We start from the raw sequence: 24,816 nt of genomic DNA on the forward strand, positions 1-24,816 counted from the left end.
GAGTTAAACAACCTGGGGCTGTTCTGTGGGACCAGGCAGAGGTTTAGGATAAGCTGAGCCAGTGTGTGTTGCAAACAGGAGCCCAAGCTGGGGCCTTATAGAGAGGCACAAGAATCCAGTCCAGGATGAACCAAAGCCCTTTTGGTTATGGGTAGCACCTCTCATCCGAGGTGAGGTCAGGGCAAGGAATTCAATGGGGGTTTAGCTGGAATACAGCCAATCCTCATCCTAAGGGAAATGTGACCATCTCCCAAACCCAAAGTGTTCTCTGGGTGCTCCAGAGAGCATGGGAGATGCTGAGTGAGCTGGGTCATGCAGGCAGGACCCAGGACAGAACCCAATGGCCAAGCCTCTTTCCCATGCCTGGAACTGGGTTTTTGTGCCCATTCAAGCAGTGCTGTGAACACGTCCCAGGCGCAGGCGCCAGCTGGGGGGGGCTCCTGCCCTGAAACACTGAAATCTCTGCCTGAGGAAGTACTCACAATCTTCTCCGGAATAGCCGATGTAGGTGTCAGGCTCCGGTGCTCTGCCAAAGTCATTCTCTGCCTGCACCTTGATCTCGTAGGGTACGTAGATGGGGGTGTTCCAGACAACATGCCTGGGCGCCTTCACCGTCTCATTGTACCAGCTCCCTCGGGGGTCCCTTCGCCTCCATCGCACGATGTACCTGAGGTTGGGCCCGTAAGCTTGGGTTGCATTCAGAGGCTTCATGGACCAAAACAGGAAAAGAAAGTGAGGAGGAGGAACTGCACTGAACAACTGCTGTGGAGCTCTGAAACGTTCTGCTCAGCAGCTGGTTCTCATTTCATGCTCCACCAGCAAATCTCGAAGGAGGTCAATGCATTCATTCCCGGAGAGTCACATCCCAAGCCCTTGCCCTCCAGACCCAAGGCAGGACCAAGACCATAGCCTTATATTCCAGTCCATGCCGCTACTGCAGTCTCTATCCTCCTTACAGATGCTGGTTTGTGGGTGACACCTGCTGGTCCATGAGGAAAAGCAAGAGCTCCTCTGTGAGCCCTATGTACTGCTTAAGGGATCAGACCCCCTGAGCACCCTCCCTAACCTGCATCTCTGACCCAGCATCTTTTCTTTGGCTGACATAGTTCAAATGAGTGTTTTTGTCACAAACCTTCTCCTAGGCACTAACAATGGCCTCACTTATAGATGCATCTTCTGCTTTTTATTCCCTTTCTGATCATGAAGGCGCTGGTACTCTGCGTGGTACCTCACACATGCTAGAGATGCTGAGTTCTCTCTGTCATGGCGTCTGTGACCCTGATGGTAAGATGCTGGGCCCAGCAGCACAGAAGAACTCACCGTCCAGGTGATCTCCATGTTGTTCTTCTGGGTCCCTGCACCTTGGACTCCTGTTGGGTTAATTTCAGGACCTGAAATTCACATTGAAATAAAATAAAGAGCAGTTCATAATGGTGGGGAATGACTGGTGCAGTAAAGCCCCCTTCGCTGTGCAAGCCAAAAGTACTTCCAAGGCAGAAGTCGGTGGCCTGATTTTTCCAGAAGCTCCCATTCAGGTTAATGGAACAGGAGCCGCTCAGAGCTGGTGAAAACCAGGCCATTTATTTAGGAGCCTCTTTCCTGTTCTCCCTCAGAATGTCCTACATTGACAGAGCCATTGTGCCCCGGGAGCCGAGTCCTCCGCTTGGCATCTGAAACAGGACGAGTAATGCCCAAACCCAACACTAGATGCCAGCCGATACCGCAGACGAGGCTCTGCAATCGTTACAGTGGGAAATGCAGCGCAACGGCAAAGCTGGTGAATTCCCACTGGGAATTCTCCCAGGAATTCCACAGGGCACAAAAACTGAAGACAAAAGCCTTGGTTGTGGGCTGGGATCATAAAAACGGGCAGGGACCCCTTCCATAGAGCAGCTTGCTCCAAGCCCCTGTGTCCAACCTGGCCTTGAGCACTGCCAGGGATGGGGCAGCCCCAGCTTCTCTGGGCACCCTGTGCCAGCGCCTCAGCACCCTCATAGCGTGGATGTGGGCTCCTGGCCAGCTCTGGCAGTGGAATTAGCAATTTTGGAACAGAAATGCCTTTTACACTCGAGTCTCATTTTCCAAGAGGCTTCGGAGCTTCCTGCGGTCAGAAGGGATGAAAGCCTTCCTTTAGGGAGCTTCTCTGTACCACAGAACCGGCCTTTCCTTCCACAGGCTCTGCTGGAGTGACCTTTACATCAATCTTTCCATCTGAGTAGTGCTGCATGGACCAGCTCATTCCCTCACCTGTGCGCGTCTGTTCCTGTCACAGGAGCTGGGAGCATGCACCACGAGGAAGGGGTCTACATGGAGAGTGGTGGCCAGGAGTCTCCACGGCAAGAGGGAGCGGGTGGGTGGTACTCACGTGCCCCGTTGGTCTGGTAGCGCTCGGAGGGCACGCTGGGCAGGCTGCTGCCCACATCGTTCACTGCTATCACCCGGAACTGGTAGTTGACGTAAGGAGAGAGGCTGAGGATGGCCGAGTTGACGCTGCCGGGGTACCGGGAGTGGTTGTGCCACATGCCGGGCTGGAACCGGTCCTCCTCAAACTGGACGATGTAGTCTGGGGGAGAGGATGGGAGCTGGGGTTAAGGGCTCAGCTCGCAGGGGGACGGGAGGAATGGGATGGACGCGGGCAGAGGGTGCGGTGGCACCTGTGATGGGGCTGTTGTTGTCGTCACCCGGAATCCACGTCAGCCGCACGCTCCTCTCGGCCAGGTCCGACAGCTCCAAGTCCCGGGGCCGGTCGGGTCGTTCTGGTGGCCGAGTAACGAGGAATGAGGCTGGGATTGTCCCGGGAGCGAGTCCCATTCCCATCGCTTCGCCCTGGCTGCCCCAGCCCGCACCCAGGACATGAACTCCATTCACATCCTGCAGCTCTTGGTGGAGCAGAGCAAACGCGCTCATGTTCTAATAGTGCCATGCCTTGAAACCCTGCCCGCTGCTGGGTTTTCTCAGGCGGTAAAGCACAATATAGTGGCTGAGCAGGGGGACAGAAGAGCTTACAACAAACTACATGCAGCGGTCCAAGAAATAAATGTGAACAAATGGAGCAAAGGACACAAAACCTCAATGAAAACTAGTTAGAAATGCAGTGGGCACCAACCCTGGTTTCTGTACCTGCTCACAACCCACAGGGTTGCACAGAACCAGCTCATGCAATAACAGTAAGAACTTCCTTCCAATCAAAGGTCAAGGGATTAGTGATTTGCTTTTCTCCCACCAGGGCTCACCATTTCCAGGTATGGGTAAAGCCACTCTTGCACTCTGCAAGTGGGACACACAGGACCTTCCTACCTGCGGCCATCTGGATGGGTTTTCAAGGACAACCTGGGCAGGACTTGGAAGCTTCAGCTCCCACCTTTTCAGCTGTTTTCTGCTGGTGTTATTGGCAAGGCAAAAGAAAATCATTTCACAAAGTAAAGCAAACGCCATGAATTAGTGGTGATTACCTTTGGGTAAGTCTCTCAAACGGTTAGCGGGGACGGCTGCAAGGTAAGACATTGGTTGTTAACGGGGTTAGTTTGGTCATTAAGTCTGGGTGGCCAGAGCAGCACCTGGCAAACAGAAAGTTACACATAAAATCATGGATTACAGAAGGATCCAGCCCTGCCTGGGGACCAGAGGAGGGACAGCACAGAGAGCTCCAGGCAAGCTCTGCACACCTTTATCCATCCTTGTAGTACACAGCAAAGGGAGATGTCAGCCTGTTATAGAGTTGATTAGCTATTAGGGGAGAAGGAAGGGAAATAACTCAAGCCGTGTCAATCATTGGGCATGTGTGCTCATGTTGCACTCTTATAGGGCACTGTGGGTCTGTGCCAGCAGCACTGCCAGGTTGGGGCCCTTTGTGAATGCAGCAAGACCTGAGGTGGCCAAGAGCAGGGATTGATGAACTGTGTTGTACCAATAGATCTCACAGGGTACATAAATGGGAATGGGGAAGGGGCTTAGGTTTGTCACTGTCTGCATTGCAAAGGGGACCTGCAAGGTCACCCCTGGGTTTGCAGCGTTGCTCAGCACCCTGACATTCAGTTCAATTCAGTGACAAATTCAGGGCTGTTCTCCCAGAGCTTCAGCGTCCACATTTGGGTATTTTTAGCTCTGTAATAACCACTCTGGGTTTTTTTTGTCTCAAATGCAAGTTTCCCTCAACTCATTCAATGCCATTGTCTGAGCCGGAGATCAGGCAGCGTGTCCTTGCCGAGTCCTGCAGCAATGGAACAATTGCTTTGCCAGCATCTCCTTGAGCATCTCTGATTCAGAGGACAATCCTATGATCACCTTTTCCATCTGACCTTCAGCTTGTTCTATTAAAACAAAGCACTTAGGACAGCCTTACCTAGTACAGTGAGGTAGGCTTTAGCCGAGTCCTTGTCCAGCTCCGTGCTGGCTACGCAGGTATAATCCCCTTGGTCCTTCTCAGCCACACCATATATTGTCAGACCATCATCTTCTTTCTTCATCCTGAAAGGGATGAAAACAATGATCACACAACTGTGCCCGAGTGCATTAGGCAGCAGGATTGAGGTCTAAGTGTTCTCTGATAAAATACATATAAAAGCCCAAAGAGAACAGGAGTACATCGCTGGTCTGAAGATGGTATCAGCTAAGGAAGTGTTCAGTTATTCTGGGAAACCTCATTTTCTAAGGAATGAGTGAATGTGCTCTGCTGTGTACAGGGAATAACCACACTTTTAGGACTGCAGTCTCAGTGGTTCACGTCCTGTGATCACATCTCACTGCTTGAGAAGGGAGTCAGCTATGGAAAAGGAAATTGTAATTGGACCTGATAGCAGATAAACGTTCATGTTGAAGTAGCTTGTTATTAACCCACCCCTTTGCCCCATGTGTCCTGAAATAGCTGTAAATAAAACCTATGAACTCCTGGTTTACTGATAAATCAATATTATTTGCTAGGCAAGAGCTGTTGGAAGGAGCTGGTAACATTCTAAGTGTCAAGGTTGCCTAGATGAGGCCTCCACGTTCACCCATATTATCCGTGGTGACTCCTGAGACGTTCACGGCCCCAGGCGGATGAGAGGCCCCACGGCAGTGCTGCCCACAGACCTGTTCCCCATGTACAGGGGTGCGTCGTCCTTCAGCCAGGTGACGGTGAGCCTGAGCGTGGGGTCGTGCTTTACGCGGCAGTGGAGGCGCGGCATGGAGCCCCTCTTCACCACTTGGTCTTCGGGGCCTCTCACGATCCTCGTTGGGTCTGCAGCAAGGCAGGAGGGAAGCGTCAGGCACCGAGCTGCTGGGCTTAGCTCAGGGACGAGTGGGGTCACTTGGGAAGGACAAGCAGGCACGTCAAGTGCTCGGCCAGCTTCCTATAGTGAACTGTCCAATGTTATACAACATTAAAAGGGAACATCTCTACCATGGTCTGGATTCCAGCTTCAAATGACAAGTGCCCATCCTGCTGATGGGCTGCTGGAGCCCACAACCAACCCTCCCTTAACCTGAACTATTCTTTCTGCTGCAAGTTTCAGGGGACCCAAGAGACCATCTTGACCCAGAGCCCTTCGTGCCCCTACCTTTAACCTCCAGGCGAACCTGGGCCTCTGCTTTGCCCAGGATATTGGTAGCGACGCAAGTGTAGATGCCCTGGTCCTCCTTCCGAGCCATCTCCATCTCCAAGCTCCCGTTCTCATGTGCCTTGTAGTTTCCTCCGTCCAGCGTGTTCCCCTGGCCGTTCTTAAACCTCACAACACCACAGAGTGCTATTGTAAGGGAAGAAAGAGGAGGAAACCTCCCCTTCCTAACCCTCCGGGCTGGCAAGGGATGTGCTGCAGCTCTTACCATCTCAGGGTGGGGATGGGTGAGCCAAAGAAGGGGCAGTCAAGTCGGGTCCTGTTGTTTTGAATCACTTTGATGAGCTGATTGCGGGGGGCCAGTATCCGTGGGGGCACATCTGCAAAGAGCAAAATCACAACCATTGAGAAAGAAAAGACAGTGCCTGGTTTCTGCCATTCCTTTCCCATTCACCCTCCCCACTCTTCCGTGTTGGCACTTTCAAGACTCAGTAAAGCTTCTCCATTCCCTCTTTAACCTTGCTTTCATCTTAGCACCAGCAGGACTTGCTCAGCCTTGCCTGGCTTTGCAGGTTCATGGCAATGGGCTTCTGCTCCATGTGCCTTTGTGCATTAGCCTCAGAGCAGCTAACACAAAGAGGAAAGCACATAGAGAACTTCTGCAGGGAAAACTCGAGTATGGGGCATTCATCTGCCATGAGCAGGGTTCATCTTCCATCAGGACTTACCCAGGACACTGACAAAGGCATTGGCAAGGAGGTAGCCATGCTCGTTGGATGCATTGCACTGGTACACGGCACTGCTGCCGATCTGGGTATCCCGAAATACAATGGTGTCTCCAGCCACCTCTCGGCTCGGGTTGGGGGGAGAACCTGCAAAACACAGAGTGCTCCTTCAGCTAAGATTCACCAGAGAACATCATGATGCATCCCTCTGCCTGCAGACCAAGCCAGGCGAGGGAACAGCCTGCAGAGACACAGCTCAGCTGGCCTCAGCTCAGACAAGCGGGTGGTTTATGTGCTGTGATGCTGGAGCCCACGCACGCAGCTCAGCGGGTGCCTGGCTCTCATGGTCAGATCCTTGGCTGGGAGGCACGGCCTCTCCCTGCTCACCTTCTATAGGCTCGCCGTTCACCAGCCACTGGATCGCGGGCTTGGGGTTCCCGTTGGCGCGGCACACCAGCCTGCCGTCCTCACCGGGGGCCAGGATGAGGTTTTGGGGTTCATCCAGCCAGTACGGAGCAGCTTTAAAACACACCAACGCACCGGTTATAACCGCAGCAGCGCGACCTCACCCAGAACCCCCTCTCTGCTGAGCTAACATAGGCTTCCCCGGGTGCCCAAGGGGGGAAAGCCTCTTCCCCCCATCTGTGGCCACACAAACACGCAACCCCTGATATCAGCGGGGCCCTGCTGGGTTACACACGTCTCACACTGCTTTCGGGTCAGTTTGGGCAAGCAGCGAGGGTGGCTAGATCCAGCACAGAGGAGCCCCTTCCATGCTGCTGGTCGGGAAGGGCAAAAAGACAGCAAGGTAAAGGTGACGTACCCTTCACTCTCACCGAGATCGTGTGGCGGATGCTGCCCATCTTGTTGGAGGCCAAGCAGAAATACTCCCCGGAGTCCTCCTCGGAGACATTGGAGATACGAAGAGCCTTGTTGAAGTTCTCCAGCTTGGTTTTACCGACTGGGAGCTCTCCTCCTTTCTTGTACCACATGATGTCCGGTGCTGGTCTAAGGAGAGGGGAGGAGATAAATCCTTTTGCAAGGCAAGAAAATGACTCCTAAGAAAACAGTTGAGAACCTTGTCCTCAGTGGGGAACCACCCTTGGACAGTGAGCGCCCTGCTCCTGTGAACAGGGCTGCAAAACTCCGCTCTCCTGTTCCTCCATGTTCTTACACTCCAAGGATGTTATGACAGCTAAAAGGAAAGGAACGATGCTTTCTGCACCACTGATTCACTGGGGACGCCAACACCAGAGGGACGGGGAGCTCTTGGAGTGAGTCCAGGGAAGGGCATGGAGATGCTGCGAGGGCTGGAGCAGCTCTGCTCTGGAGCCAGGCTGAGAGAGCTGGGCTGGGGCAGCCTGGAGAAGAGAAGGCTCCTGAAGGGGAGACCTGAGAGCAGCTCCAGTGCCTGAAGGGGCCAACAAGTGTTCAAGGCCAGGCTGGATGGGGCTTGGAGCAAGCTGCTCCAGTGGAGGGAGTCCCTGGCCATGGCAGGGGGTGGAACTGGAGGAGCTTTAAGGTCCCTTCAGCCCAAACTATTCCGGGATTCTGTTCTATGCTTCAGCATCCTGGTGCCAGGCCACCCTCTCCCCATCCCCACCAGCGGTACATACACTCCTGAAGCGATGCACTCCAGCAAGAGGTCCACTCCTCTGAGCACCATCTGACTGCTTGAGGTTCCATAGGGATACATGAAGCTGGGGGTCGTCTCCGTAATCCCTCGGGCTGAAATCAGCAGGAGAGAAAGAAAACAAACACACAAACAAAACACAGTGCTTTTAAACCATCCTTTGGTGCAGCAATGGGGAGGGCACGTAAGGGGTGGGAGTACACAGTGCTTGCAGGGGGGAGCTGTCAAGTTCCTGGTCAAGCCTGGGATGCTGAACTCACCTGGAGAGTGGAGGAGGGCTCAAGGTAATATTTAAAGTAAAAATGGGTGGAGAGGGGATGTTTGGGAGGCAGAGAGGTAAAGGAGCAGCAAAGGATGGGCAGAGGGAACTGAGCCGCAGGGATGGTCCCATCACCATCAGCTCCCAATGGGGCAGTGCTTTCCTGCCTGCCCCTGCCTCTAGCGCAAAGAAATGGTCTGAAATCAGATGAGACTTGGAAATCCTGATGGACACAACATGTAGTGAAAGACAAAGGGAACAAATGGGCACAGGAAGGGTTTGCTTGGACAACTGAGCTGCTTTGCAACAGGGATCTCTGAAATATGGAGCATCCCAGCACTGTCTGGGGCTCCAGCAGCACCAGGGAGGTTTCCCACCCTTACATGGAGCTGCTGGACCTGGAAGGACAGTGTCCTTTGGGAAGGAACAACTCAGCCACCAAAAGGGCAAATTTCAGGACTGGACAAGAATGTTGAACAGGAGAAAACCAGGATAAGACAGGAGATGACTCTACACGTACACACAGCGAAGGTCTCTTTGTAGGGCACAGAAATCTGTTATTAATGGAAAAAATTCCATTAATAAGTGGAATTATTAAACTAGATCTTGATCAGTGAGGACAAAACAGGATGAGATGGGCTTGAAAGCAGCAGTAGCAGAGATGGAGGTTACGAGATTAGGAGAGGGGACAGAATGGCCGGGGCTGGCACAGGGTCACTGCAGATACCAAATGGGTCTGTGGGAGAGCCCATGGAGCAGGATCTCGGGGTGCAGAATGATCCCTTTCCTGCTTCTTCGATGAGCAGGAGGCAGCCGGGGTGCCCAGCACCATGAGGCTTTTGGGGATGCCCACAGCTATTTGGGAAGCCTCCCCATGCACTCTGGTAGAGAAAAAGGGCTGGGAAGAGGGAGGGCAAGGGCTGGTCATGGAGTTGCCATCAGCTGGCCCGAGGGAAAGGGCTCACAGTGGGGACGAACCCAACCCCAGGAGTTGAACCGAGCCTTTGAGACGAGCCCGGAGCCGGAGCCCAGGAGCACACACGCACCCCACCGCTCCACACCCCGATCCCGCGGGATCCCGGCAGCGCGTGCTCCTCAGCGGGTTAGTCAATTATTGGATTAATGGATTACCAGGAAGGCAAATCTTGCCCTTCTCCTGCAGGGCCAGCTCCCGGGGCAGGCACCGCCAGGCTGGTCGCTCGCCTGCTTCTGGGGAGGATCTCATCCTGGTTAACCCCAGCCAGCCCATGCCGGGGCTGCGCCGGGAAGCACAGAGCCAGCGCCTGGGCTTAGAGCTGGTGTTCATCACCAGCTCCCATCCCTCTGGCCAGCCTCATGAACTTCTCTCTGCTCACGCCATTAGGAGAGTGGGATAAGGCTCTATAAGCCACTACTGGCCCTTCTTAGCCATCAGGCTGTGCATTTCACCCCCACAATGAACCACTTGCTCAGGAGCCCGGGTTATAACTAGGAGAGATAAGCAGCAATGTAAGCTAGATTTTACAAGCCATATATTAATGATGACAATTAAAAATAAGGGAGACAAATTAGTATCCTATCCACTTGCTTAAGAAAACCGACAGCAACGCTGCAGAGCTGATCAGCTTCTTGCCTTAGTACAGCATTCCTAATCCATATTTTGTTGTTTAGAACAGGGAGCAGCCAGGAATTCTCTCAGGCAGAGGAACTGCTCCAGCTGGATGCTGTCAGGCAAACAGCAACGTTTCACTCGTGTTTGGATGGAACAGAACTGGAAAAATAAATCCTGTGGCTATTTATTACTGCTCAGAAATGGGCTCTGCTTCCAACCTATTGCTGCTGTGTCTCTGTGAAACTGGACCCGTTCAGCTGTGAACAAGGTATCCCAGGAATGGGCACTTCTCACCTACCCCTCCCCACAGCCCTGACCCAAGGCATCTGAAGATTGAACATCAACTCGTGTTGCTGCTGAAAGGCAATAATGGGAAGGAGCACGTGGAGGCACATCCCATCTGTTCCCTCCCGCACACTGAAACCAGCTTTAAATCATCCCGCGGGTTTGCCAAAGGAAAAAGAACAAACCAGACTTTCATTTCCATTTATAAAGGAACGAGGTGAGAAGCTTCTGCTAATAAAGGATTCAATTAATCCTTTCAGATCCTTTTTCTTTCAGAGCTGCAGACAGTTTGCCCAGGCAATTAAGCTTTGCAGCAAGGAAATCCCTGCACCCACAATGAGACACGGGGAGAGGGGCCTGGAGGAGTCTCCCGGATGCATCCCCCACAACTGGCCTGGCCCTTGTGCAGTTCGAGCGTCCCACAAACCGCTCGTGCCCCACATCCACGCCAGCCGGGCCCACATCCCGAGATGAGCTCGGGCACATCCATCACAGACTGCTCCCGCTGCAGCCCATCCCTGCACGCTCTGCAGAGCCCTGTGCCTGCTGGCTCTGGAGCCGAGCCCGTGCCACAGGGACCAGCACCCCAAGGCAGAGGGTCCAAGAGCCCCAGGTCTCCCAAAACCTAAACCACGTGGGAGACAAGTCCCTATTCCCCACTCCCCACCCCTAGGAACTTGCTTTGCTGCAGCTGGTTCCAGCGGCCAGGATGGCTGGATGGGGCATTCCGGGGAGAAACACAGGCTTAGCAGAAGGAAAAAGGGCTGAGGGTAAGAAGCTTATCAGCAGATCATTAAGGAATGCTGGTTGGAGCTCAGGTTTGCACAGGAGTGTGAGTGAGTGATCTGAGCCCACTGTTCCATAAAGCATTCCAGGGGATGGTAAGTGCACATAGCCCATATCATGCAAATACCAGACAGCTCTGCACCTATGAACAGAGATCTGTGAGGCTGTGCAGATAAGATCCCATTTTCCTACCCAGGTGACTACTGAGCATCCTTTTTCCCTGCACAAAGATGCGGAGCAGGAGATCAAGAAGCCCACAACCACCTCAGTGACTCTCCCTCCCCAGCTGCAAGCACCAAAGCAGTGCCCAGCCAGCATGAAGGTGTCCTCTTTGAAATGCAAGCACCATTTACACTCTGAGGTGCATGATACATTGAGAGGGATGCTCACCACTGGGTTTCTCTGGTCCCTGGCCCCATATGCCTTTGATGGAGGCATCACCCATGCTCAGCTCTCTTTGAGGCATGATGCAGCTGCTGCAGTCCCCATTGAAGCTGATTTTGCCAGCAATCCCCTTTCAGAGCCATTTGTACAAATGCCTTCAGACTACACCCAGCCCTTTCTCTGCCACCAGCACGTGCCCAAGGCTGGTTCCTCTGCTGAGCTCCTCAGCATCCTCAGGAGCCTCCCAGTCCAGTGAGATGCTGCATCATGGTTCCCTCGACTCTCATGGGGACACTGCAGCCAGTGTCCTCACCTGGCACATCCTCCTCTCCTCACACTCCAACTCTCTCTGCTCTAAGCTGGCAAAAGCACTTCTTGTCCCCCAAAGTCCCCATGGAAAAGAAATTGTGCCTGGGTTCTGCAAGGCACAAAGCAAGCTGGGGCTGCAGGTGGGAAGCTGAGCAAGACTTCGCTATAGGACATGGCTGGGGACCAGTGTGGGGTCCCCATAAGCAGCAAGGGGGGCACAAAGCAACCCCTTGCCCACACCAGTACTGGCCTGCAGCAGACAGGCTCTGTGGTGGTCTCTGGTTCACACCCCTGGTAGTGCCTGTGCTCCCCGCAAACAGCCCCGTGTCCCCCCCATGCAAACCCCTGCTGCTGCCCGCGTTATCCCACCCCATCCATGACACTGCCAGTCTGTTCTCAGCACCGGGAGCCACGTGCTTTGTGTCTGAAGCATAATTTATGAGTCTGGGATGGGCTCTCCCAGCAAACCCAGGCTCCGGAGGTGATCTCCCTGCGCAGACAAAGGGGAAGAGCCTCAGACAGCATCCAGTGCATGCACAACGTCATCACAAAGAAACAAAGCACCCGGAACCAAACACTCCTTTTTGTCCCCTTTTCTCCCCGTGTTTAGCTGCGAACACAACAGATGCTCTTTCTGAAGACAAGGAGAGGGATGGTGGGTCTTATCTTTACATTATGAGCCTTTGCTGAGGACAAGCCACCTCTTCAGCAGGGTAGCAGCCTGGGCTTACTCGGGCCAGACCCTATGAACCCAAACACCTCTCGAGCCTCCGTGTATCCCGTTAATTCACTTAAAACTCAATCACTGGGAACAGTGAGAACTTCGGGGGGGGTTTATCACCCTTTGGCTCATTTTGCCCCACTTGTTTTGGCAAAGTTGAGGCCACAACCCACATGTGGGGACACGGGCACACACAGAGGGGTTAGCAGGAGTCAGTCAGGTTAGGCAGCAGGGGGTTAACCCGTGGAGGTCTCCAGCAGCCAGCGTTGACTCACCACTGTACATGGCAGTGTGATTTCGTAAGGACGTTTCGTTATGGGGTTTCTCTGCAATAAACAAAAGACCGTGAGCGTCCCGAGGGCCACAGAGGGGCAGGGGCCAAAGCGCTTCCCAGAACACGAGAGCAAGGCAGACAGGGAAGAGCAGGGACACAAACACACTCTGAGCACAGCTGCCTTCCAGGACAGACACCACAGCAATAAAGGGGAGGCAAAGAGGACTCAGTCCCTCCTATGGGAGGGGAAAACACATCAACGGGTGAAAACTGCATCATAAACATTTCCTTGGGGTGTTCTGTTTGTTATAAAGACATTTATATCTTTGGGGAGGGGGGAATAGATCTGTTCCGTTTGGAGAAGAAAATGGGGTTTCTCTCAGTTAACTGAAGGAAACACATTCCAGCTCCTCTTTCCCAGCATAAGGCACAGGCTGGACCCAGCCAAGCAGCTGCATAACAGTGCAGAAGGTCATGGGGAAGATGAACAAATAATAACAATAATTAGGTCCTAAAAGCACAATCTGGTGGAAAATCCCTTTTCATTTCCAGATAATTAAAGTAGATGTTGCCACGTGCAAAGCACCAGCTTTTCAGTAACCCGCTGCTCTCGCATACTGACAGCCACCACCTCTGCTGGAAGAAGAAAGCCCACAACTGCTGAGGACCTGCCCTCAGCTCACACCGCAACCCAAAGTAGAGCTTTGGCGTCCAAGAACACCCTGGTTCCCGCTAGGATGCGGCACAGCCATGCTATGGAGTCATCTGCCCAACAAGAGGTGCCAGAGGCTGTGTTGGCTACCACATAGCTGTCCCCCTGAGCCTGAAGTCAACAGCCACACACCATGGGTCTGTGCAAGGGCATCAGGAGAGCCCCGCAGATGCCCAGGAGGTACCTGAACCTGGATACCAAGTGTTTAAGGCCAGGTTGGACAGGGTTTGGAGCAAGCTGCCCTAGTGGAAGGTGTCCCTGCCCGTGGCAGGGGTTGGAACTGGAGGAGCTTTAGGGTCCCTTCCAACACAGACCATTCCAGGAGTCTGTGATTCACCAGAGGATCTCTGTATCACCCCCCAAAAGCTTTGCATTTTCCTCCTCTGGCAGCCCAGGGCATGGCAACCCCATGTAATGATTTCTCAGCAGCTGATGAACTTCCTTTAAGGACAGGCAATGCTCCTGTCTTAAGGCTGAGATGATGGAACAGCTTGAGACAACGCGAGCTCATCTCCTTTGAACAGCATAAAGAACTTTTTGTACCCAAGCTGATGAGGAATTAGACCCTCAGTTCTTTACATTATAAGGGCTTCTGTGCAGCTCTTGGGATGGGGTTTGCATGTGATGATAATAGAGCAGAAAGGAAAGCGTAAAGAGGATCCAGGAGAACTGAAAGCCATTTCTACAGAGCTCAGGAGCAAAACGCTCTGGTGGCACCTGAGTGTGCAGGAGGGGAGCTCCTATCTGTTCACAGGAACCAGAACCTCTTCCACATGTTCTCTAGAGCTGCACAGATCGGGATGGAGCCTTTGGAGGCTCAAGTGACCACAGGTCTTTGTTTGCCAGGACTTCTCCAGCTCACTCTAGTGCAGGGCTCAGTCCTTCCCCAACAGGTCCCCCCACTGTCCGGCCAGCTCTGTGCACACATGAGGAATACTCACAGTTAACTCCCTACACACATCCCTCACCATTAGCAAAGAGCTGATACTCTTTGTCTTGCTGATTCTCCACTCATGCTTTGCACCAAGGAGAAGCTGTTACCATAAAAGTGCAAACCCCCCCCGGCCCTGTGTGCTCTCACATCACTCTCAGCTCACTTTAACAGCATTACTTCTCATTTAAGCTGCTGCAAGATCCAGTTAAGCTCCTAACGCCAGGATCTGGGAGCACCTTGTGCCTGCTTCATACAGGAGTCTGCTCCCCAAGCCTTGCATCTGCCAGCATGCACTTACTGGGAACAGGAGATGGCTCCTGCCTGATGGCTGGGGCGCAGATGCTGTTCCGTGCTGACTGCTGCCCTGCACATCACACACACCCCGAAGGAGAGCCCAAGCTCTGCAGGACCTGCACCAACTCCAGAGCATCACGTCCTGCAGGCTCTGGCGTGAAACGTTAGCATCAGGAGCAAACCTGCCTTCAAGCATGCCTGGAGAGAGCCACGCACGGGCTCCTCCTGCTCCCCAAGCCAATGCTCCTCACCGCGGTGAAGTACATGAAGTGAAGTGCATGCAGAGCCCAGGGGCTCAAGCCCTCCTGTGATCACATTCCAGAGCAAAGGAACAGCTCCTGCCCCACAGGTAAATCCTGAGCTGTGCAAGGTTCACACACACTCAGTCCCCCAGTGCAGCACCCGCACATGAACCTGGAGCAAACCAAGGCTCTTCCCAGCTTTTCCAACTAGGGAAGCATCACTTGATACTACACATTTCCTTCAGGATGGGGACAGTGCCCCACCTGTGTTGAAATGCTTTCCAGTCTACCCCAGACACGCAGATACCCGCACCGAGCTGCCTCTGCATCCCTCAACCCTCATCCACACCGGTTCTTGTCCTACCCTAAATGAAACGCAGGAAGCCGCTCTTCTCCCTGGTAGCTCTCAGTGCCGTCAAGGACAGAAATCAGGTGTGTGGAAGGAAAATCCTGCCCGAGAGGCCAGGGAAGAGCCACCCCGAGCAGTCACCGTGACACTTACTGGTTTTCACCTTGAGGGTGTAGGGGTTTTTCTGCTGGATGGTGTGGGTGAAGTGGAAGCGCGCGTTGCAGCTGTAGTCGGTCTGGGCATCCTGCAGCATCACGTTGGAGAAGTACAAGTCCCCGTTCTGGCCCTGGGAGACACGCTTGTCCTGGTGGATGGGCTCCATGGCTGCAGGGGAGGAGAGGCATTGGGAGCAAGTCAGGTACCCCACAGGTGGTAAAGGAGAAAAGCAAACCCAGGACCCAAGCTGCACAATGGCTTGGAAAGGACCTTAAAGCTCCTCCAGTTCCAACCCAGGGACACCTCCCACTAGAGCAGCTTGCTCCAAGTCCCTGTGTCCAACCTGGCCTTGAACACTGCCAGGGATGGGGCAGCCACAGCTTCTCTGGGCACCCTGTGCCAGCGCCTCAGCACCCTCACAGGGAAGAGCTTCTGCCTAAGAGCTCATCTCAGCCTCCCCTTGGCCAGGTTAAAGCCACGTGTGCCACACGAGTGCCTCCAGCTCTGAACAAGCAGCAACAGCGCTCAACAGAGCCATTTGAAATGGCCACTGCAGGTGATGGAAAGGTTGCCCATGGAGTCCATGGGGAAAGGGGTTTTCTCCCAGCTCACAGCTGCTCATCCAGAAGATGACGGGAGAGGGCAGGCCCGGCGGCGGGTTGCACTGCAGGCTCAGCGGAGCACCTTCATCCACCTCTATCACATCCACCTTCTCCTTGGGCCACAGGGGAGACTCTGCCATTAGAAACAAAGACACCACGTGAGGAAGGGAGGGTGGCAGCGCTGCACATCTGTTCCCTCTGGACCTGGCCTGGTTTCGATGGTGTGGCCTCAATGCAAACTTCATTGCTATACACGCAAGATTCCAAGTGTACCCCTGTTAGCTACAGCCATCACCCCCGTGCCTTCATCCCAGCCCTGTTGCTGGATACACCCCAACACAGGTAACAGGTGAGGCAGGATGAGATGCTTGAGCACTCCACGCCTCTTCTACGAGCTCTCATGCGATGCCCCCGGCTTTCAGGCTGCTGGCTCTGCCGTTACTCACTGGAGACCTGGAGGTGGATCTTGCTGGAGAGGGCAGTGCCGTAGTCATTCCGGGCAAAGCACTGGTACTCGCCCTCATAGTCCTCCGGCCGGCCCCCGCTGTGGAAGTCAATGACCAGCGTCCCCGACCGCCGCCGCATCGACACCTTGGGGTCCTTCGCCACGTTGAAGAACTTCCCGTTCCGCGTCCAGGAAAAGCTGCAAGCACAGGGAAAAGGTTGGGTTTGTCACCATGCACCGTGTGGACCCGGCGAGGTCCTTACCTGAGCTCTAACGAGAGCAGAGCTGCAGCGCAAGGGCTGAGGATGCGCTTACGTGGGCACAGGGTTCCCTTTGGCTTCACATTCAATGAAGATGTTATCCCTTGGGTCGACGATGTAGTCCTTCACGGACTGCTTGGTGATTGTGGGAGGTTGAGGCACTGCAAAGCAAAGGAAAAGCCATGAGGAGGGTTGTGTGGAGAGGGTGAATGCCTTCTTTGCCATCCTGCAGCAGATCCTGGTGGGGTTTCAGCTTCTTCCCTAGGCTGGATGGACAATTTGTGCTTTAAAGACCTCCAGCACCTGGGGGATTTCCCATGGGGGTGCTGCTCATCACCTCTCGAACCCTCAGCACTCCGGGCACCAGAAAGCTTCTGTTTCTCACTTGGTATCTTGGTGCCATTAAGGAATTTCACAGTCACATCTCCCTGCAACCGCAGACGGAATGAGACCAAAAGGTGTCCTGGCTGTGAGCCCCAAAGAGAGGGGCTGCAGCTGGGACTGGGAGCCAGAGACCCACAGCAGGACCGTTACAGGTCCTCCCTGTGCAACCCTCCCCGGGTTACCCCAGAGAGGTGCAGCACTGGGGTCTGGAAGGGCAGGGCATGTGAGGAGCATTGCGCATGCAGGACATGGCTCTGCTCCCGAACTGAAGAGCTCAGTCCTGTGGTTGACCTGGAAGGAAGCTGCTCAGGTCCGAGGCTGTTTGCTCTGCCCCTGAGAGCTACAGTGATGCCCAAACAGGTCAGCCCATGGAGCCCATTGGGCACACGCACCCATGCAAGGCAGAGGAACCTGCTCTCCTCTGAGCATTAGCAGTACCAAGCCCCTGCAGAGGCAACATTGGCCTTGCAAAGACAGCCCAGCTCCTGCTCCAGGGACAGCAGCAGAGCCCAGGCACTCCTCCCAAGCTCCTCCAGCACCACCATGCCTGGGGCTGGATTGTCCCAGATCTGGCCACAGAAGTGGGCAATGCACCCAGCCACCATGTGCCAAGCCACAGCCACCGCGGCCCCTGCGCGGCACAGCCCCGTCGTGCCCTGGTTGGGCCATGCAGGACAGGCATGCACACAGGGCGAGGGGAACACTTACATTCACTCTGAATATTTGCTGTTATTCCCAAAGTGCAAGCATGATGGGGAAAAGAGAAAAGGTTAATTGAGGAGCAAACCTGCACACGTCACGTGCACAAACGTGCAGTTATCGCAGGGCTCGCAAACACCACCCACAAATCACTTCACGATCCGAGCGTGTCCTCATCCACTGCAGAAGAGCCCCACTGACGCTAACAAAGCCAGGGCTGAAGGAAACACCTCGCTGTGTGCATCCGGCAAAATTCCCATTGCTGGGAGCAAGAGTGCTGGCTCCAGGGTACTTTCACCTGCAGGGACTCGAGCCTGGGACCTGTTCCCTGTGCCCTCAGGTACCACAGGTCTTTATTCCCCTCCATAGACCAGAGCTGTCCCACCCTTTATCCTCAGTCACTTCCGAATGTCAGCCAGAAGCCACCACCTCAGGTTCTTCCTCCCCATTTTGCTGCCCAGAGCCAGGGGCCAGCAAGAGCCCAGAGGGCAGAGCCCCTCCTGTCAGGACAACTTTGTGGCTTCAGACCCTGGCACGGGGCTGCGCTTCCCTGCTGACGCTGGGGATGCTCTGCGCAGCGGGCAGAAGGAAGAGGCTCCCGCAGCGCTGGGCTGATTGTTACAGAGCAGCTACGGGAGGGAGCTGGGCCACAAAGAAATGGCCCCCACCCCAGGTGCATTCAGACAGCTCCTGAGGATGCCCGTTCAGCAGAAGCATCAGCCCGTGGCCCCCTTCCTCCTCGCTCCATAGCCCCCAGCTCTTCCATAAAACATAGTTCCCAGCTCAGAATTAACCACCAAGTCCCAAAGGAGAGAGAAAAACCACATTGCTCTGCAGAACCTGCCTGGGTCTGCGCTATCCTCAAGGACATAGGTGTCTACTCATGCCAGGTAAGACCAGCAACGTGCTCGTACATGGTTGTGAGCCCTCTGCTCAGCTTTTCCGATAAATCACTGTTTGGTTTAGACAATCTCAGTGGCTTTATAAAGTGGTTTATATCAAGAAAAACAGCCCCAAAGAAGCACCAGTGAAGAAAAGTTGAGGCAGGAACAGGACCTGGGCTGGGCACAGCTCCACCTCCTCAGCGGGAGCTTTTAAAGGGGTAAACCACAACTTACAGTCCAGAGGGACTTCAATGGTGCTGACGAGGTGATGAAGGTAGAGAACGAACGCTATTCCTGCGCAGGTGAGGTGGTGTCTTTGCATGACCATTTTGGATGCTGGGCAGCCTCAGGACCTCAGTCGTGTCCCGCAGGGGGAGCAGAGCAGCGGCACGCACGGACGGATCCTCAGCTGCAAAGCAAACACAGAGCCAGCATCACCGACCCGGTCACAGCCCCACCTGCTGCCTGTGGGTAACTCTGGAGAGAGCGTTTCCAGTCCACAGATGTTGGTGTGAAGGGACAGGGGGGTGAATATGCCAGGAAAACAGCCTCCAGGCTCTGGTGACCCAGGTACAAGCCCATGGTTGTGGTCCCCCCAGCCGCTGGCAGAAAATCAGCCTTTTGGGTTATTTGTTATCTCCTGACCTCAGAGGTTTAGGCAGAAGCTCTTCCCTGTGAGGGTGCTGAGGCGCTGGCACAGGGTGCCCAGAGAAGCTGTGGCTGCCCCATCCCTGGCAGTGCTCAAGGCCAGGTTGGACACAGGGGCTTGGAGCAAGCTGCTCCAGTGGAAGGGGTCCCTGCTCATTTCCAGCTGCTTCGCTCCCTGTGCCAGATGTGCAGCAGCACCATCCACACCTCCCAGGGATGGCCAGGTTATCACATGCATCCCCATGCTTTTTATTTTGCTGTTAAACCCACAGGCTAAATGCAGATTAATAAAGAGTGAAAAGGAGGATAAATCACCCCATTTGTACCATAAAACCCCTTAGAAATGCTGCTGTGGCGCATGGCGGCTGAGATACAACCCTCTGTAATAGAGTTATAAAAGGGACATCAGCCGTGCAGAGAGCTCAGCTCAGAACAAGAACGGAGCCAGGACAGCGAGCAGTGGAAAATCCCAACCTCGCTCCATGCTGCTCCTCCAAGGTGGGATGTGGCCAGGCAGGGAGCGGTGCAGAGGCCATTTGGCAAGCAAGGAGAGCCCGTCTCCATCACACATAAATCAGCTTTGGATGCTGCTGCTGCCCCTTCAGCTGCTCCCAAGCCCAGCGTGGAGCGGGAGGGAGGGGGCATTGGGAACAACAGAGAAACAGGGGGGTGCTGGGGGGCTCCAGGTCCCGCAGGGAATGCTGCTGGGAGCCAGATGTCACAGAGAACAAACAGCCCTGACACGTGGCCCAGGAAGCTCTGTGAGCCCCGGGCCGGCTCAATCCCAGCACAAGGCAACCCTTAAGGACACTTTTCCCTGTTATTCTTGTAGGGAGCCAGGTGTGCTTGATGGTTTCTCCATCCAGCCCTGCCGGGGTGTGAGCAGGGTCTCCGGGGCCTGAGGCAACATTCTGTTCCAGTTACACCCGATGATGGACTGTGGGTTGGGAAGGGGCTTGGAGGGGAGCGCTGCTTTCATCCTTTCTGCTCCTTCCAAGGATTTTCCAACCCAGCTGTTGCAATAAAAGAGTTAAAGGACAGAATGATGATAGGAGCGAGGCAGTGATTAAAGTCACGTCCTGGCCTTGTGCAGCCCTGTGAGCAGGTCACGCTGAACAAAGCCTTTCTGATGACTTCTTTAGCTTTCTGTCCAAGGGAAAATGGCATTTTGATCTGTAGCCTTCCTTTTTAAAGCAGTTCATTTCTGCAGTTACAGCATAACGTGAGTAATGGGTCAGGGGGTTTTATGTCCTTCTGCTATGAGTCCGACTTCGGAACTGAATCAGCCTGAATACTGCAACCAGGGATTTTGTGAGGCTGAGGTTTCTGGGGTCCTTACTGTGCTCGCACACTGATGCTGCCCCTCACTGCCTCAGAATGCTTTAAACCCCTCTTCATTCGCAGATGAAGTACGGGAGGAAAGGTGCAAGACAGCAGGCATTTAAATAGCACACATTTAAATGCTGCTGGAGCCTGGAAAGCAAAGAATGCGTTGGTTTCTGTAAGCTGCCACTAGTTCATGTGAAAGAAACAGGAGTGACCTGGAAGAGCAGGCTCCTGGCACAGGTGCTTGGGAGGTATTTGTCTACATGGGAATGCCCTGGATGCTTCCCGTGCCCGGACACCAGGCAGGGAGGACAGGGCTGCCCGTGCAAGACCAAGAGCAAACAATGACCCCAACAGAGCAGGCACAAAACGCATCCCCACCTTCAGGAGAGCAAACACCAGGCTCCTCCAGGGCCCCTTTGTCCGGGGCAGATGTGGGTGCTCTGTGCCCCAGGAACACGCTGCAGACGTGCCTGCGCGTGTAGGTGGGTGCTGGGGACCGGCAGTGCCCGAGCCCCTGCCCATGCAGAACACAGCCCCCATTGTCCGGGTGCTCCTCACCCGGGGCCGGGGACATCTCCCAGCACAGAGGCTGGAACTGAAGGAGGGGCATGAACGTGCTCATGTGGGGATGCTCAGAGTCGTGAAGCTCACCCAGCGTTCAGCCTGCACCCGAGCACCAACAGCAGCCACATCCCGCTGGTTCTTGCGCCTCCAGGCAATGGGGCACACAGACGCCTTTTCCCCCAGATGCTTCCCCAGAGTTCAGAAATGGTTTCCAAACTTGTTGGTGTTTTCCCTCTCCCTGTGACTCACTGCAACATCCTCTTAACAAACAGTCTGCTTTGCGAAACACATCCCAGGCCTTGTCTCAAACCTCCCTCCAGAGGCATCAGATACTTCTGTGAGTAAGAGGAGGGTGTGAGACCTTAACTTTGCTCCATTTGAAGCCTCCTTCCTCGCTCTGAGCAGGCACTGGGGGAAAAGCTTAAATGCAAGTAAAACAAAGAAGGGGCAGATCCCAGGGGATGATGGAGACACCCATGAGGGGATGATGGAGGCACCCATGAGGGGATGATGGAGGCACCCCTGAGGGGATGAGGTTCCCAGCAGGGACCAACCCCCATGAGGTGCTGATGATCCCAGCACCCCCCAGGCAAGTACACCTTGATCTCAGCAGCCATGTGGTGAATGGGATGGCACTGAAAGCAGATCCAGCCCGCACATCCTGCTCCAGGGTCATTGCCCGGCTCTGCTGCAAGTTTCACACTCTCAAGTTTCTCCTTATGTAAAGTCACCACTCACGTACCAATAATTAAACCAGAAAAGAGCTCCAGGCACTTTGGAAGCCACTGTGAAACCTGCAGTGAAAGGGGAAAAAAGGCCAGGTTGGACACAGGGGCTTGGAGCAAGCTGCTCCAGTGGAAGGGGTCCCTGCCCGTGGCAGAGGTTGGAGCTGGAGGGGCTTTAAGGTTCCTTCCAACCCAAACCATTCCATGGGTCTATGAAAAATCAGCTTCTCTGACTCCTGCAGGTCCCTCCCATGCCAGGAATGCTGTGAACGGTACTGCTATAAAGGGGCTCTCTACAGACACTGCCTCCTTCCTCACTTCACAGCTCCCAGGGGGCACCAAGCGGGTGCCCACCAGGCTGGCAGAGCCACAGACCTTCACAGCCATGCAGAAGGGACTTGGAATCTCCCTTTCTCCACACACACGTCAATTCCGTCCGCACACTGCTTCCTCCCTGCCTTGGGATGGGGGAAACCTCTCCTCTCCACAGCTGGCGGAGAGCTGCTCTAGTGCCTCCTCATTCCCAGCCCCACAGCATCCCTGCTTCCCCGCATGCTGCCGAGCCACAGCTCCCATCTGCTCGGCACCAACAGGTTTCCCGTTGGCTTCGACTGGCAGGGCCAGGAGAGGTGGGAGGGGGAGGTTTGCCTATGGCAGACTTTCCCAGCAGACAGGGGCTGGCTGAGGCTGGACACGCTCCTCTCGTTAGCAGGACATGAGCCACATGCCATGGAATCCACTTTGCTGCTTCTCCAGCCGGGCTCTGCGGCGCTGGAGGGCAAAGGAGAGAGGCAAATACCTCCTGCTGCAGAAACGCACTCACCCGTGGGGCCCCACTCGGCAGGAGCCAGGACCCTGACCCAGTGCAGGCTGATTTGGCCAAAACTTGGCTCTTCACCATCATTCCCAAAACCACATCCCTGCAAACCACAACATGCAGAATGTCCTGCTCCAACCCCACTGGGCTTCATCCTGCCCCCGGGAAGCCGAGCAGAGCCAGAGCACTTCCCCTGGGAGCACAAAGAGCACTGGGGAAGGGTTGAGATTAATTCCCAACATCTTAATGAAATGAGACCTTCCCGAATGAGGATGGGAACAAATCCCTTCCCCACAGCCCTGCTCCTGCAGAATGACCACAGGGATGAACTCTCTGAAGCAGGGAGGGGGCTGTGGAGCAGACGCAAGAACAGGAAGCAAGGGGAATCTCTGGTTGAAGTTAAATGAAATTAAACCATTCTGCAATGAAGGATTGGTTTTAGTCAGCTCATTGGGTCCAGCAGGATGCTTTCAGGAGCAATTAGGCATTTATCCTTATTTACGGTTGTAAGAGGAACAGTAAAACTCGAGCTGTTAGTGTTCCCAAGAAGATTCCTACAGCACCATTTAATGCATTTCAACCACTTAATTAGTACTGATTGCACAGAGCAACATTTCCACAAAGAGAAAACCCTTTTGGTTTCAGAGAATGAAAAACATTGGTTTAGAGGGAATACATTCATGGGATTCCCTAACAGCAACTAAAGGCTCCGCTTTGCTCCTGCTCCGTTCAGGCTCCCGCCGGCCTTCCCGCACCATATGGAACACATCAGAGGGGTTTCCAGGTTGCTGACTTCCTGGCCATAAATCCGCACCCCCCTTTTCTTTGGCAGCGACAGGACCTTCTGTCACACCTTGTGGAAGCCACCATGTGTGTGCCAGCCCATCCCGACACCGCATCAGTGGAACGGCTCCATGGGGTTGAAATCCATGCAGGGAGCAGGGCCCGCCTTGTGACATGAAACCTGGCTGGCAGGGATGGACACATCCACACACCCTTCTACTTCCCTGGTCATGCACAGGTACCCACCAGATGCGTGTACAGCTGTGCCCCTACAACCCGCACAAGAAGCCTCTCAAAGCAAACTTTGCATTACAGCACAGAAATCAGTGGGGAAAAGGAAAGAAATGCTTATGAGTCATTCAGATCCAGGGTGGACACAGGGGCTTGGAGGAGCCTGCTCTAGCAGAACGTGTCCCTGCCCACGGCAGAGGATTGAATTGGATGAGCTTTAAGGTCCCTTCAACCCAAACCATTCTATGAAGCAGCAAGGCAATGATCACAAGGCCAGGATGATCCGGCATTCCCACCCCAAGGGACAGCCCGTGCCCTGTCCTGGGGACAGCCGCAGCGCTTCCCCCTTGCCTCTGCTTGGAGGAGAGAGGAGCGCTTTGTGCGTGCCTGCGGTTGGGTACAGCTTGCACAATTGTTCTGAGAAACAAGGGCCGGAGCAAACACCAGCAAACCCATTTGCATCTCCTCTGCTCACCCTTAAAGCAGAATCGTTCCCCTCCTCTCAGAAACCAGCGCTTCAGACCTGTGCACCTTCTCATCACGGGCAAGAAGGGAAGTCAGGCTGCTCACGAGAACCAGGTCCTAGGCTAAGGTTACTGATGGCCCAGTGTCTGTGGACAACCATTTCCTGTGCCTGTCCTATCCCCTTTGAGTCTCCAAACACATCTTCGCTCCTCTCCACTGCAGAAAAGGACATTTCTCTAAACACAACCCACAGCAGCTGCCACCAAAGGATGGTTGGGGTCAGAAAGGACCCAAATATCAGCCAGTCCCAACCCCTTGCCATGGGCAGGGACACCTCACACTAGACCAAGGCTCTGTCCAACCACTGCTGATGCTCCACAGATGCTCCAGGCAGCCCCATTTGGGCAGGATAACGGCCCATATACTCCTCTCATCAGGTTTGCAGCACATCCTGAAGAACCACATCCTCAGGGAACAGATGCCCAGGCTGTTTCTCAGCCCCTGCTCTCTCGGCTCACTCCTCCATGGGATTTCTGCCCTCTGTTGCAGTTTCCTTTCACTCCCTGCACCCCTCCTGCCTCGCCTCACTCGTGGGTGAGTTTTCAATCCCAAGCCCCATGGGCAGTGCATTATAAAGGGACTGAGCAAACAAACAGGCATTGAGAGAAAGGAATAGGGATGGCTTCCTAAAGTCACCCACCAGCACATACCAGGAAGAGCCGCGGCAGCATCCCTGTGGCTCTGCATAGGGCAGCATGTGGGAGGTGGGAACGAATCTGTCAATCCCTGAAC

The 24,816-nt window shown here is 54.4% G+C and overlaps 1 protein-coding gene across 21 annotated transcripts in view; it reads right to left on the minus strand.

The window, feature by feature from the left end:
* NFASC (neurofascin) overlaps positions 1-24,816 on the minus strand; it is a 79,634-nt gene that overhangs the window by 30,885 nt on the left and 23,933 nt on the right. For 9 of the 21 annotated variants that reach the window (XR_009962137.1, XM_062605384.1, XM_062605373.1 and 6 more), the window contains exons 2-21: positions 18,697-18,871; positions 17,588-17,605; positions 16,551-16,656; positions 16,237-16,433; positions 15,801-15,923; positions 15,186-15,356; positions 12,503-12,553; positions 7,876-7,987; positions 7,083-7,267; positions 6,647-6,778; positions 6,263-6,406; positions 5,803-5,914; positions 5,538-5,704; positions 5,071-5,218; positions 4,343-4,467; positions 3,453-3,488; positions 2,655-2,756; positions 2,366-2,563; positions 1,321-1,391; positions 483-705 (exon numbers count right to left, since the gene is read on the minus strand). Coding sequence is in view for 20 of the 21 variants with exons in the window: in XM_062605384.1 (XP_062461368.1) it covers positions 483-705; positions 1,321-1,391; positions 2,366-2,563; positions 2,655-2,756; positions 3,453-3,488; positions 4,343-4,467; positions 5,071-5,218; positions 5,538-5,704; positions 5,803-5,914; positions 6,263-6,406; positions 6,647-6,778; positions 7,083-7,267; positions 7,876-7,987; positions 12,503-12,553; positions 15,186-15,356; positions 15,801-15,923; positions 16,237-16,433; positions 16,551-16,656; positions 17,588-17,605; positions 18,697-18,790 (2,515 nt within the window). In the remaining variant the exon portion in view is untranslated. The remainder of the gene's footprint in view (positions 1-482; positions 706-1,320; positions 1,392-2,365; positions 2,564-2,654; positions 2,757-3,452; positions 3,489-4,342; positions 4,468-5,070; positions 5,219-5,537; positions 5,705-5,802; positions 5,915-6,262; positions 6,407-6,646; positions 6,779-7,082; positions 7,268-7,875; positions 7,988-12,502; positions 12,554-15,185; positions 15,357-15,800; positions 15,924-16,236; positions 16,434-16,550; positions 16,657-17,587; positions 17,606-18,696; positions 18,872-24,816) is intronic. The other 12 variants (XM_062605380.1, XM_062605374.1, XM_062605370.1 and 9 more) reach the window with 5 other exon arrangements.

This window comes from Pezoporus occidentalis, unplaced genomic scaffold (genome assembly GCF_034315485.1).
Source record: "Pezoporus occidentalis ecotype Australia unplaced genomic scaffold, CSIRO_AGI_Poc_V1 ctg92, whole genome shotgun sequence".
Classification (NCBI taxonomy): Eukaryota; Metazoa; Chordata; class Aves; order Psittaciformes; family Psittacidae; genus Pezoporus; species Pezoporus occidentalis.